At 44.1% G+C, this 12636-nt stretch overlaps 1 protein-coding gene across 2 annotated transcripts in view; it reads right to left on the reverse strand.

Moving 5' to 3' along the window:
* PLSCR5 (phospholipid scramblase family member 5) overlaps positions 1-12636 on the reverse strand; it is a 34241-nt gene that overhangs the window by 8791 nt on the left and 12814 nt on the right. For both annotated transcript variants that reach the window (XM_038745660.1, XM_038745651.1), the window contains exons 4-6: positions 5400-5442; positions 4434-4654; positions 699-860 (exon numbers count right to left, since the gene is read on the reverse strand). In XM_038745660.1, coding sequence (XP_038601588.1) covers positions 699-860; positions 4434-4654; positions 5400-5442 — 426 coding nt within the window. The remainder of the gene's footprint in view (positions 1-698; positions 861-4433; positions 4655-5399; positions 5443-12636) is intronic.

Here is a 12636-nt window from a genome sequence, read left to right on the forward strand (position 1 = left end):
CACGGGTACTTAGGAAGTTCTGAAATTGGATGCCTTGAATTGCAATTCCCTGTGTACTCCTTTGGGAGAGTTCCTTCTCTAGATCCATAAATTAGAGCCAGAAAATATTGTGCATCTAAATGTTGAGTCATTCCCAGAACACCATAGTGGCTTTTCATTGGGTAATGTGATTATAGACTGTAGGCTCTAGACTGAGAGCTCCTTGTGGGCAGGAATGTGTTTGCTAACCTTGTCGTAATGTGCTTTCCCAAGAGCTTAGTACGGTGCTCTAAATATAGTAAGTGCTCAACAAAAACATTGCTTAATTGATTAATAGTTATATAATTTATTAAGTGTTTATATATCCCAAGCACTGTTGTACACTCTAGGGTAGAATTAAGATAATCACAATGGACACAGTGTCTATCCCACATGGGGCTAGTGGTTTAAGGAAGGGATATTGCCTCTTCATTTTAATCCCCTTTTATATAGATGAAGAAGCTGAGGCACAAAAAAGTTAGGTGAGTGGATCAAAGTAACACAACAGGCAAGTGGTAAAGCCAGGATTAGAAACCAGTTTCTCTGACTCTCAGCCCTGTGCTCTTACCATCACGCCACACTGCTTCAGCCTATAGAACACTGGAGCATGAGTATTTGTGGGCGAGAGTCAGAAGGGGATCATGAGTTCACTGAAAATGCTCTTCTCTTGGTAAACATACCTCAAAGTCCACATCGCCAAAAAATCCACATGTTGCATAAGGGCCAACAATTTTTAGGACTTCTTCTTTATTCTCATTTTGAATTGTGAATTTAGGCAGAAAAGGGTCCCACTTCTGAACAACATATCCCACTACAATCCCTGGAGGGGCTTGGATTTCTAACTGTTAAAAAAAGCAGAGAAAACAGTGGTCTCTAATAACATCGTGCTTTTTGTACTAGCGTGGAAATTTCAACTCTATGCATTATATTCCTGTGGAAATCATTTTTGATCTCTACTGAATCTTAACCCACTCTTTGAAATTTGAATGAAGCCAAGCCATGGGTCAGTGCTTAGAACAGTGCTTGGCACATAGTAAGTGTTTAACAAATACCAACATTATTATTATAGTTGGGAAACAGACTCGGTGAAGCTTTGAACTCTCGACCTTGATCTCTAGAGTTGAACGTGCCTGGAGAAAGGAAAGGCAAAACAAGAGAGTGCCTCTCTATCCTGAATATTTTGTAAATCAACAATGAGATAATCAGTTCATCCCAAACATTCTCATGAAGCAGCATGGTGTAGTGGCTAGAGCTTGGGCCCAGGAGTCAGAAGTTCATGGGTTCTAATTCCAACCCATCCCTCCCATCCCCTTACTGTGGGGGTTCCCCAAGGTTCAGTGCTTGGTCCCCTTCTGTTCTCAATCTACACGCACTCCCTTGGTGACCTCATTCGCTCCCATGGCTTCAACTATCATCTCTATGCTGATGACACCCAGATCTACATCTCTGCCCCTGCTCTCTCCCCCTCTCTCCAGGCTTGCATCTCCTCCTGCCTTCAGGACATCTCCATCTGGATGTCTGCCCGCCACCTAAAACTCAACATGTCCAAGACTGAACTCCTTGTCTTCCTTCCCAAACCTTGCCCTCTCCCTGACTTTCGCAGCTCTGTTGATGGCACTACCATCCTTCCCATCTCACAAGCCGACAAACTTGGTGTCATCCTCGACTCCGCTCTCTCATTCACCCCTCATATCCAAGCCGTCACCAAAACCTGCCGGTCTCAGCTCTGCAACATTGCCAAGATCCACCCTTTCCTCTCCATCCAAACTGCTACCCTGCTCATTCAAGCTCTCATCCTATCCCGTCTGGACTACTGCATCAGCCTTCTCTCTGATCTCCCATCCTCGTGTCTCTCCCCACTTCAATCCATAGTTCATGCTGCTGCCCGGATTGTCTTTGTCCAGAAACGCTCTGGGCATGTTACTCCCCTCCTCAAAAATCTCCAGTGGCTACCAATCAATCTGTGCATCAGGCAGAAACTCCTCACCCTGGGCTTCAAGGCTGGCCATCACCTCGCCCCCTCCTACCTCACCTCCCTTCTCTCCTTCTACAGCCCAGCCTGCACCCTCCACTCCTCTGCTGCTAATCTCCTCACTGTACCTCGTTCTCGCCTGTCCCGCCGTCGACCCCCGGCCCACGTCATCCCCCTGGCCTGGAATGCCCTCCCTCTGCCCATCCGCCAAGCTAGCTCTCTTCCTTCCTTCAAGGCCCTACTGAGAGCTCACCTCCTCCAGGAGGCCTTCCCAGACTGAGCCCCTTCCTTTCTCTCCCCCTCGTCCCCCTCTCCGTCCCCCCAATCTTACTTCCTTCCCTTCCCCACAGCACCTGTATGTATGTTTGTACATATTTATTACTCTATTTATTTATTTTGCTTGTACTTATCTATTCTATTTATTTTATTTTGTTAGTATGTTTGGTTTTGTTCCCTGTCTCCCCCTTTTAGACTGTGAGCCCACTGTTGGGTAGGGACTGTCTCTATATGTTGCCAACTTGTACTTCCCAAGCGCTTAGTACAGTGCTCTGCACACAGTAAGCGCTCAATAAATACGATTGATTGATTGATTCTAATCCAGGCTCTGCCACTTGTCTGTTGTGTGACTTTGGGCAAGTTGATTCATTTCTCTGGTCCTCAGTTACCTCATCTGTAAAATGGGGAGTAAGACTGTGAGTCCCATGTGGGACATAGACTGTGTCCAATCTGATGATCTTTTACATACCCCAGCACTTAGTATAGTGCCTGGCACATACTTCTTAAGAAGTACCACCATTAATATTATTATTATTGCCCTAAAACTGGGTTTCTCAGGGTGGGTGACTTGGACTCCAGTGTGGGCAGGAAGCCTGGTGTCCTACTAGGAACTGCCAACCTCACTCCTTTTTCCTAGCTCCTATTCCGCTCAATGGGATTTTTGAGCACCTTTTCAATTGTTAAGCCCTTACTAAGTGCCATGTACTATTCTAAATGCTGGGAAAGATACAAAGTAATCAGGTCGGACTCAGTCCATGTGCCACATGGCGTTCACAGTTGTAATCCCCATTTTACAGCTGAAGGAACTGAAGCACATAAGTAAGGCTCAATAAATACGATTGATGATGATGATCCTTGACTAACCACTCACCTCCCCAACCTATTTTCCCTCACTTGTGCCCTACCCTCTGAGTACTTAAGTAAACCCCACCCTTCACCACAGCACTGATGTTTGCATAATAATTATGATCATAGTATTTAAGTGGTTACCATGTTCCAGGCACTGGGGTGGATACAAACAAATGGGGTTGCTGCATGGGGCTTACGGGCTTAATTCCCATTTTACAGATGAGGTAACTGAAGCATAGAGAAGTGAAGTTACTTGCCCTGGATCACAGAGCAGGGATTTAAAACCTGGTCCTTTTGACTCTCAGGTCTATGCTCTATCCACTAGACCACATTGTCATGCTCTACTTACTACTTCCCCTATCTATAATCTATTTTAAAGGCTGTCTCCCTCATTAGATATGAGGTCCTCGAGGACAAAGATTGTGTCTGCCAACAGTATGATGTTATACTTTCCTAAGCATTTAGTACAGTATTGTACACTCAGTAAATGTTCAATGAATACCACTCAAATTAACTCAGGTGAAATTTTCCCATACTACACTGCCAAACAAAACTTGTGTAGAAACTAGAGGATCATGGGCTACAGCAAACCTAACAGTATTTATGCACTAATTATTTTAAAATATGGGCTTGTTCAAACAAGTGTAGCCAACTCCACTTGGGGAAAATCTAGACTGTCATTTGGAAAAGAAATTACTTGAAGTATAGATGCTGCTAACTCATTGGAAAATGTCATCCTGAAACCATCCTTAAATGAAAGCCAAACGATATCATTTCCCTCCAATCCCCTGAGGGTAAAGACTATATTTACTACACAACAGCACCCCATTTTCCAGTAGATTCTTTGGAAATTAGTTGTTTTGTGCATGTGTGTGTGTGCATGTGGTATTTGTTAAGCAGTTCCTATGTGCCAGGCACTGTACTAAACGCTGGGGTAGATCCAAACTAATCAGGTTGGAAACAGTCCATGTCCCACATGGTAATCAAATTTTAATTCCAATTTTACAAATGAAGTAACTGAGGAACAGAGAAGTAAAGTGACTTGCCCAAGATCGCAGAGCAGACATATGGCACAGCTGAGATTAGAACGCTGATACTCTGGCTCCCAAGCCCTGCTTTATCCACAAAGCCACTCTGCTTCCGAGAATGGGGCCCCAGAAAATTTAAAGAGGTCCATCCACCCACCTTTGATTCAAGTCATAAGAAACCCGCCACCCCTCCAGTGCCATTGCACAAATCCACAGGAAGCTATAAATCAATGGAGCTCAGCATAGACAAGTCCACATTCTCTTCCTGGAACACTGCAAACCAGACTAACCTCTTGTAAGTAGCAAGGACACCAACAGCTGATGCATCGTAACGGTCGATGGACCGCAATCACCTCACGGCCGGTGTTGTCGACGATTCTTAAGGTGCAGGACCGCAGTGGGGCACAGAAGGTGCGGTTAAAACAGAGGCTTTCCTCCACTGCAAAGTAAACTCTCTGTCCTAGGCCGTTTTTGATCTCGTATTTGTTGGAGGTTTCAGTGCCTAGTATCACTAACGGAGGAAAAACAATGTTGTCATTTGCTCAGACTTTCCGCCTCTGCCCACTCACTGTCAGGCTTGCTTTCGGCTAAGGGAGTTGATAACTTTAGGGAAATGAGACCTATTGGCAAGAGCACAGGTTTGAATGTCAGAGGACATGGATTCTAATCCTGACTCTGCCCCTTGTCTGCTGTGTGACCTTGGGCAACTCACTTAACTCCTCTGTGCTTCATCTACCTCATTTGTCAAATTGGTATTGAGACTGTGAGCCCCATGTGGGACAGGGACTGTGCCCAGCCAGATTACTTTTTATCTACCCCAGTGCATAGAACAGTGCTTGGCACATAGTAAGGGCTTAACAAATATCATAATTATTAGACTCCTTTACATGTTGCTTGACAGTATCCAATCAGTTTAATTGTTTATTGACTTCCCCTGAAAAGTGGGCACTGGAAAATGGCCAAGGCCCGAATTTTGCTTTTAGAATTAACGCATCCGGCTGATCCGCAGACTGCCAATATACCCTTTCCTAGGAGTCTTATGAAGTAATAATTTGCTCCTATCACAAAAGGAATGAACACATGCTGGGCTATTCCAAACCACCATAGCTTTCACCAAAATCAGGAAGTTTGCTAAGCTTCGGTTTTCTTCACAGCTAAATAAACCACTTTTCTCTTACCCACCATTAACAAATGAGTGGTTTTCTAATTAAGCAGTGTCCATCTCTAAAACGTTAGGAAGCGTGGTGGGTACTTACTTTCAAGGAGCTCCACTTGCTGGTGTATAATGATCAGGTCTAGCTGTTGGAAATGATAAGAAATTATGTGTTCAAGCTGTCATGCTGATGAAATGATAGGATATATTTAGGAATAGCACTATTTTCCGCAGAGATTATGAAATTTGTATGTGCTACTGACTCCCTACTAAAGATTAATGAAAGGGGAAAATGTTTTATTTAGGACCTACAAGAAGGCAGAGAATTGTATGAATGGATACTAAAAATATGATTGCTAAAATTACGATGACTAGAATACATATTAAATGAATCCTTTCAAAAAGCAAAGCAGGGAAATGTTGTTTCATAAAAGCTTTCTCTCCCTCTGTCTATCCCTATATACTGTAAACTTGTTATGGGCAGGGAACATATCTGCCAATTCTGTTTTATTATACACTCTCAAGTGCTTAGTTTAGTGCCCTGCACATATTAATTAATTAATTAATTTATTTATTTATTTATCTGTTTATTTATTTATTTAATTTATTTGTACATATCTATTCTATTTATTTTATTTTGTTAGTATGTTTGGTTTTGTTCTCTGTCTCCCCCTTTTAGACTGTGAGCCCACTGTTGGGTAGGGACTGTCTCTATATGTTGCCAATTTGTACTTCCCAAGCGCTTAGTACAGTGCTCTGCACATAGTAAGCGCTCAATAAATACGATTGATGATGATGATGATGAAGTGCTCAATAAATATCACCGATTTCTGGAGGGTAGACTATAAACTCGTTGTGTGCAGGGGGTGTGTCTGCTATATTGCTATACTGTACTCTCCCAAGTGCTTAGTTCAGTTCTCTGCACACAGTAAAGTGGAGAGAGTTTAGGCTTGGGAGTCAGAGGATGTGGGTTCTAATCCCAGCTCCGTCACCTGTCAGCTGTGGATCTTGGGCAAGCCACTTAATTTCTCTGTGCTTCAGTTACCTCATCTGTAAAACGGGGATTATGACTGTGAGCCCCACATGGGACAACCTGATTACCTTAGAGCAGTGTTTGCACATAGTAGCACTTAAGTAGCATTATAATAATGGTGACATTTATTAGGTGCTTACTATGTGCAAAGCACTGTTCTAAGCACTGGGGAGGCTACAAGTTGATCTGGTTGTCCCGCAGGGGGCTACAGTCTCAATCCCCATTTTACAGATGAGGTAACTGAGAAGTTAAGTGACTTGCCCAAAATCACACAGCAAAGTGGTGGAGACAGGATTTGAACCCATGACCTCTGACTCCAAAGCCCGTATACTTTCTACTGAGCCACACTGCTTCTCAATCATTACTATTATTATTACTAAATACAATTGATTGATCTTCTCTGGGAAAGCTATTATTTCATTTCCAAGCAGCAGGACTGTATTTGAACACTTTATTTAATATTAGGATTGAGCTCATTGAATTTATCTCTATCTCTTAGGAGGTTTCATCTAGTTGGATTTTGTTCTCCCCACCAACCCCCTGCAAAAATTGGGTTTATTACCCAGCATCTGGCACATATGGTGCCATCATTAATGGATGGAATGAAGACAATGTAATGTCCGTCTGTGATCATCGAGCCTTGGCCCTCTGGCATTGGTTTATCACTCTTACATTTGGCAAAACTTTGTCTGACAACATCCTTAAACAGCTTGCAGGAGTTAATCTACACTCGTCAGCTATTACAGCTCATCCACTTTGCAGATGGAAGGTGGGTGGGCTAGCTTCCCCAGTACTTTTACATATCTCAGTGTGTTCGGTGGTCTCAGAAGAACACTTCTCTGCCAGAAGCATTCTGAATAAGGATTCTGCAGGTATAAACATTTTCTTAGGAACATATGCTTCCCGTAGCTCAAATCCTATTGGGCAGAACAGAAATTATTTGCGAATTAAGGAAATGAACTAAGGCTTGATTTTGATAGATGTGAAAGACTGTATGGTCTGAAAGAATGCCAAACAGGCTGAAAATTGCAGCCAGCATAGTGCTGATGGCTAAATATTAGGACAAGATGAGCTAATCAATAACATGATGGGAGGTGGAGTGGGAAAGGTTGGTTCTGCCATTTCAGGACATCACATGACTTTAGAGAAGCAGCGTGGCTCTGTGGAAAGAGCCCGGGCTTTGGAGTCAGAGGTCATGGGTTCAAATCCCGGCTCCGCCGCTTGTCAGCTGTGTGACTTTGGGTGAGTCACTTAACTTCTCTGGGCCCCAGTTCCCTCATCTGTAAAACGGGGATGAAGGCTGTGAGCCCATGTGGGACAACATGATCACGTCGTATCTACCCCAGCGCTTAGAACAGTGCTTGGCACATAGTAAGCACTTAACAAATATCAACATTATTATTTAAGGATGCAGGAGGTGGCTGCATCAGCAGCTGCTTTCACTGACCTGTAGGATGGGGATTCTAAATAATAATAATAATGGCTTTTATTAAGCGCTTACTATGTGCAAAGCACTGTTCTAAGCACTGGGGTGATCAGGTTGTCCCACAGGGGGTTCACAGTCTTAATCCCCATTTTACAGATGAGGTAACAGAGGCACAGAGAAGTTAAGTGACTTGTCCAAAGTCACACAGCTGACAATTGGCAGAGCTGGGATTTGAACACATGACCGCTGACTCCAAAGCCCTGGTTTTTCCCACTGAGCCATGCTGCTTCTCAATAATAAATGTTGGCATTTGTTAAGTGCTTCCTATGTGCCAAGCACTGTTCTAAACGCTGGGGTAGATACAAGGTAATCAGGTTGCCCCACGTGGGGCTCACAGACTTCACCCCCATTTTACAGATGAGGGAACTGAAACACAGAGAAGTGAAGTGACTTGCCCAAAGTCACACAGCTGATAAGTTGCGGAGTCAGGATTCAAACCCATGACCTAAAGAGAGCAACCGAGGAAGGGGCTGCCTCCAGCAGCAGAAACAAGGAGCTGTGTTTGTGAATGGGAAAGGTTCACAGATCAAAGTTAGGCAGCAGCCTGACCTAGTGAAGAAAGCGTGTATCTGGGAGTCAGAAGGTCATGCGTTCTAATCCTGCCTCCACCATATATCTGCTGTGTGATCTTGGGTAAGTTACTTCACTTCTCTGGGCCTCAGTTACCTCATCTGAAAAATTGGGATTGAGACTGTGAGCCCCACGTGGGACAGGGCGTATATCCAAACCGATTTGCTTGTATCCACCCTAGCTCTTAGGACAATGTCTGGCATGTAGTAAATGTTTAATTCAATTCAATTGTATTTATTGAGCACTTACCCTTACTGTGCACAGACCTTAACAAATTTGTTATTATTACTGATGTTGGCATGCCCAGTGAGATCCTTTTAGGGTCCTGTGGCCAAAGGTGATTCTGATAGAATCACCTTTGGGCCTGGAATGGCCTCCCTCTGCCCATCCGCCAAGCTAGCTCTCTTCCTCCCTTCAAGGCCCTACTGAGAGCTCTCCTCCTCCAGGAGGCCTTCCCAGACTGAGCCCCTTCCTTCCTCTCCCCCTCTCCATCCCCCCATCTTACCTCCTTCTCTTCCCCACAGCACCTGTATATATGTTTGTTCATATTTATTAGTCTATTGATTTATTTATTTTACTTGTACATATCTTTATTTTATTTTGTTAGTATGTTTGGCTTTGTTCTCTGTCTCCCCCTTTTAGACTGTGAGCCCACTGTTGAGCAGGGACTGTCTCTATATGTTGCCAACTTGTACTTCCCAAGCGCTTAGTACGGTGCTCTGCACACAGTAAGCGCTCAATAAATACGATTGATTGATTGATTGATTGTACTTCCCAAGCACTTAGTACAGCGCTCTGCACACAGTAAGCACTCAATAAATATTATTGAATGAATGAATCTGCAACAGATGGCCATTAAGGATATCAGAAGGTTACAGTTTCAGTGTAGTGTTCTCCTGTAGCCACTATGCACTATCTCTCAGCCCCATAGCACTTGTGTACATAGCTGTAATTTATTTAGTCATATTTTCTGTCTACCCCTCTAGACTGTAAGCTCGTGGTGGACAGGGAATATGTTGTTTATTGTTGTAGTGTACTCTCCCAAGCAGTTAGTACATATATTCATTCATTCAATTGTATTAAGCGCTTACTGTGTGCAGAGCACTGTATTAAGCACTTGGAAAGTACAATCAATCAATCAATCAATCAATTGTATTTATTGAGAGCTTACTATGTGCAGAGCACTGTACTAAGCGCTTGGGAAGTACAGATTGGCAACACATAGAGACAGTCCCTACCCAACAGTGGGCTCACAGTCTAAAAGGGGGAGACAGAGAACAGAACCAAACATACCAACAAAATAAAATAAATAGGATAGAAATGTACAAGTAAAATAAATAAATAAATAAATAAATAGAGTAATAAATATGTACAAACATATATACATATATACAGGTGCTGTGGGGAAGGGAAGGAGGTAAGATGGTGGGATGGAGAGGGGGACGAGGGGGAGAGGAAGGAAGGGGCTCAGTCTGGGAAGGCCTCCTGGAGGAGGTGAGCTCTCAGTAGGGCCTTGAAGGGAGGAAGAGAGCTAGCTTGGCAGATGGGCAGAGGGAGGGCATTCCAGGCCCGGGGGATGAGGTGGGCCGGGGGTCGATGGCGGGACAGGTGAGAACGAGGTACGGTGAGGAGATTAGCGGCGGAGGAGTGGAGGGTGCGGGCTGGGCTGGAGAAGGAGAGAAGGGAGGTGAGGTAGGAGGGGGTGAGGTGATGGACAGCCTTGAAGCCCAGGGTGAGGAGTTTCTGCCTGATGCGCAGATTGATTGGTAGCCACTGGAGATTTTTGAGGAGGGGAGTGATATGCCCAGAGCGTTTCTGGACAAAGATAATCCGGGCAGCAGCATGAAGTATGGATTGAAGTGGAGAGAGACACGAGGATGGAGATCAGAGAGAAGGCTAGTGCAGTAGTCCAGACGGGATAGGATGAGAGCTTGAATGAGCAGGGTAGCGGTTTGGATGGAGAGGAAAGGGCGGATCTTGGCAATGTTGCGGAGCTGAGACCGGCAGGTTTTGGTGACGGCTTGGATGTGAGGGGTGAAATTTGGCAACAGATAGACACAATCCCTACCCAACAATTGGCTCACAGTACAGTGCTTTGAATACAGTAAGCACTCAATAAATATGATGAATCTCTCTTGTATCATTGTCCTTGTCTTTTCAGCTCTCTGTGTCAGTCAGTCAATCTGGCGTAGTGGATAGAGCATGGGGTTGGGAGTCTGAAGGACCTGGGTTCTAATCCTGACTCCTCCACGTGTCTGCTGTGTGGCCTACAGCAAGTCACTTAACTTCTCTGTGCCTGTTACCTCATCTGTAAAATGGGGATTAAGACTGTGAGACCCATGTGGGACAGGGACTGTGTCCAACCCGATTAGCTTGTATCCACCCCTGTACTTAGTACAGTGCCTGGCGCATAGTAAGCACTTAACAAATTATTATTATTATTATTACTGTGTGCAGAACACTGTACTGTTAGGGACACTAAAATGTAACAATATATTGTACACACGGTGAGCTTATAGCTAGGGGAGGCGGCAGATATTAATGTAAATAAAATTACAGATATGTACATAAAATTTGTGGGGATGGGGGGATGAATAAAAGGAGCAACTCAGGGTGATTCAGAAAGGAGTGGGAGAAGAGGAAAGGAGGGTTGAGTTAGGGAAGGCCTCTTGGAGAAGACATGCCTTCAGTAAGGTTTTGAAGGAGAGGAGAGTGATTGTCGGATATTCAGAGGGAGGTCATTCCATGCCAGAGACAGGACATGGGCGAGAGCTCGGCAGCGAGATAGATGAGATCGAGGTATAGTGAGAAGGTTAGCATTAGAGGAGTGAAGTGCTTGGGCTGGGTGTCAGTAGGAGAGTGGTAAGGTGGGGTAGGAGTGGGCAAGGTGATAGAGTCCTTTCAAGTGTGGGTGTTTTGATTGTTTCATTGTTCCTTGTGTCTGTCAATCCCCCAACTCCTTCTTTCAGTGTTAGGTTTTGACTCCCTCATGGGAGAGGAACCATGTCTAATTCTCACTCATGTACTTTTCCCCGGCACTTAGCACGTTGCTCTTCACAGATAAGGTGCTTAAGAAATACTTTTACAACCACTACTACTATTATCACTACTATTTAAAATGGTACTTACTGTGTGTAGTGTACTGTACTAGGGGCTTGGAAGAATACAACAGAGTTAACGGACACATTTCCAGCCCAGAAAGAGCTTATAGCCTAGAGAGGTTTCGACTCTGAGAAGCTCTTTGTGATGGCAGCAGCAGAATCAGTTTCTCAAAACTACTGTTTCTTGCTGGGCTCCTGAGCATTCTCTTCAGGAAGAGCAACAAGAAGCAGAGCAGCAGTAGAAGTGGCTGTTTTTGCTGTCACTACTGTAATGGCTTCTCTACCAGCTCCATCCTTTGGCATACCTTCTATACTGTAAAGTCCTTGTGGGCAAGGAAAGTGCCCACCAACTCTGTTATATTCTACTCTCCCAAACACTTGGTACAATGTCCTGCACACAGCAAACCTTCAATAAGTAGCTCAGATTGATCACCCCAAGTGGAGCTGGAATCTCTAGATATAAGCTCTTTTTTGGGCAGAGAATGTGTCTGTTTGTATTGTATTTATTTGTATTGTACTTTATCAAGTGCTTAGTACGGTACTGTACCCACAGTGAGTGCTCAGTAAATATGACTGAATGAATAAATGAAAGAGAAGGGAAACACTCTGGCCTGGTGAATCAAGGCTTGGGAGCCAGAGGACCTGGGTTCTAGTCCCAGCTCCACCACTTGTCTGCTGTGTGACCTTGGGCAAGCCACTTACTTTCCCTATGCCTCAGTTTCCTCAACTGTGAAATGGGGATACAATTCTGTTTCCCCCTCTTTCTTAGACTGTGAGTCCCATGTGGGACAGGGGCCATATTTGACCTGATTACTACTATCTACTGGATCTACTCAGTGTTTAGAACGGTGCTTGATGCATGGTAAGTTGTTTTTTTTTTTAAAAAAAAAGCACCAAAGGGCTTCTTAATGGATAGATTTAGCCAATACCACTTTCCAAAAGCCTAATGGACCACCAGGGATAGAATACCGCCTTATCTGTGAGAAATAGTCTATATAATTGTATTGGATTTTGAAGCTGCTAGTTGTCACTATAAAGCATTAATTCAGGATACTCAGTATTTTATTTGCATACATCATCATCATCATCATCATCAATCGTATTTATTGAGCGCTTACTATGTGCAGAGCACTGTACTAAGCGCTTGGGA

Source organism: Tachyglossus aculeatus, chromosome 1 (assembly GCF_015852505.1).
Source record: "Tachyglossus aculeatus isolate mTacAcu1 chromosome 1, mTacAcu1.pri, whole genome shotgun sequence".
Lineage (NCBI taxonomy): Eukaryota > Metazoa > Chordata > Mammalia > Monotremata > Tachyglossidae > Tachyglossus > Tachyglossus aculeatus.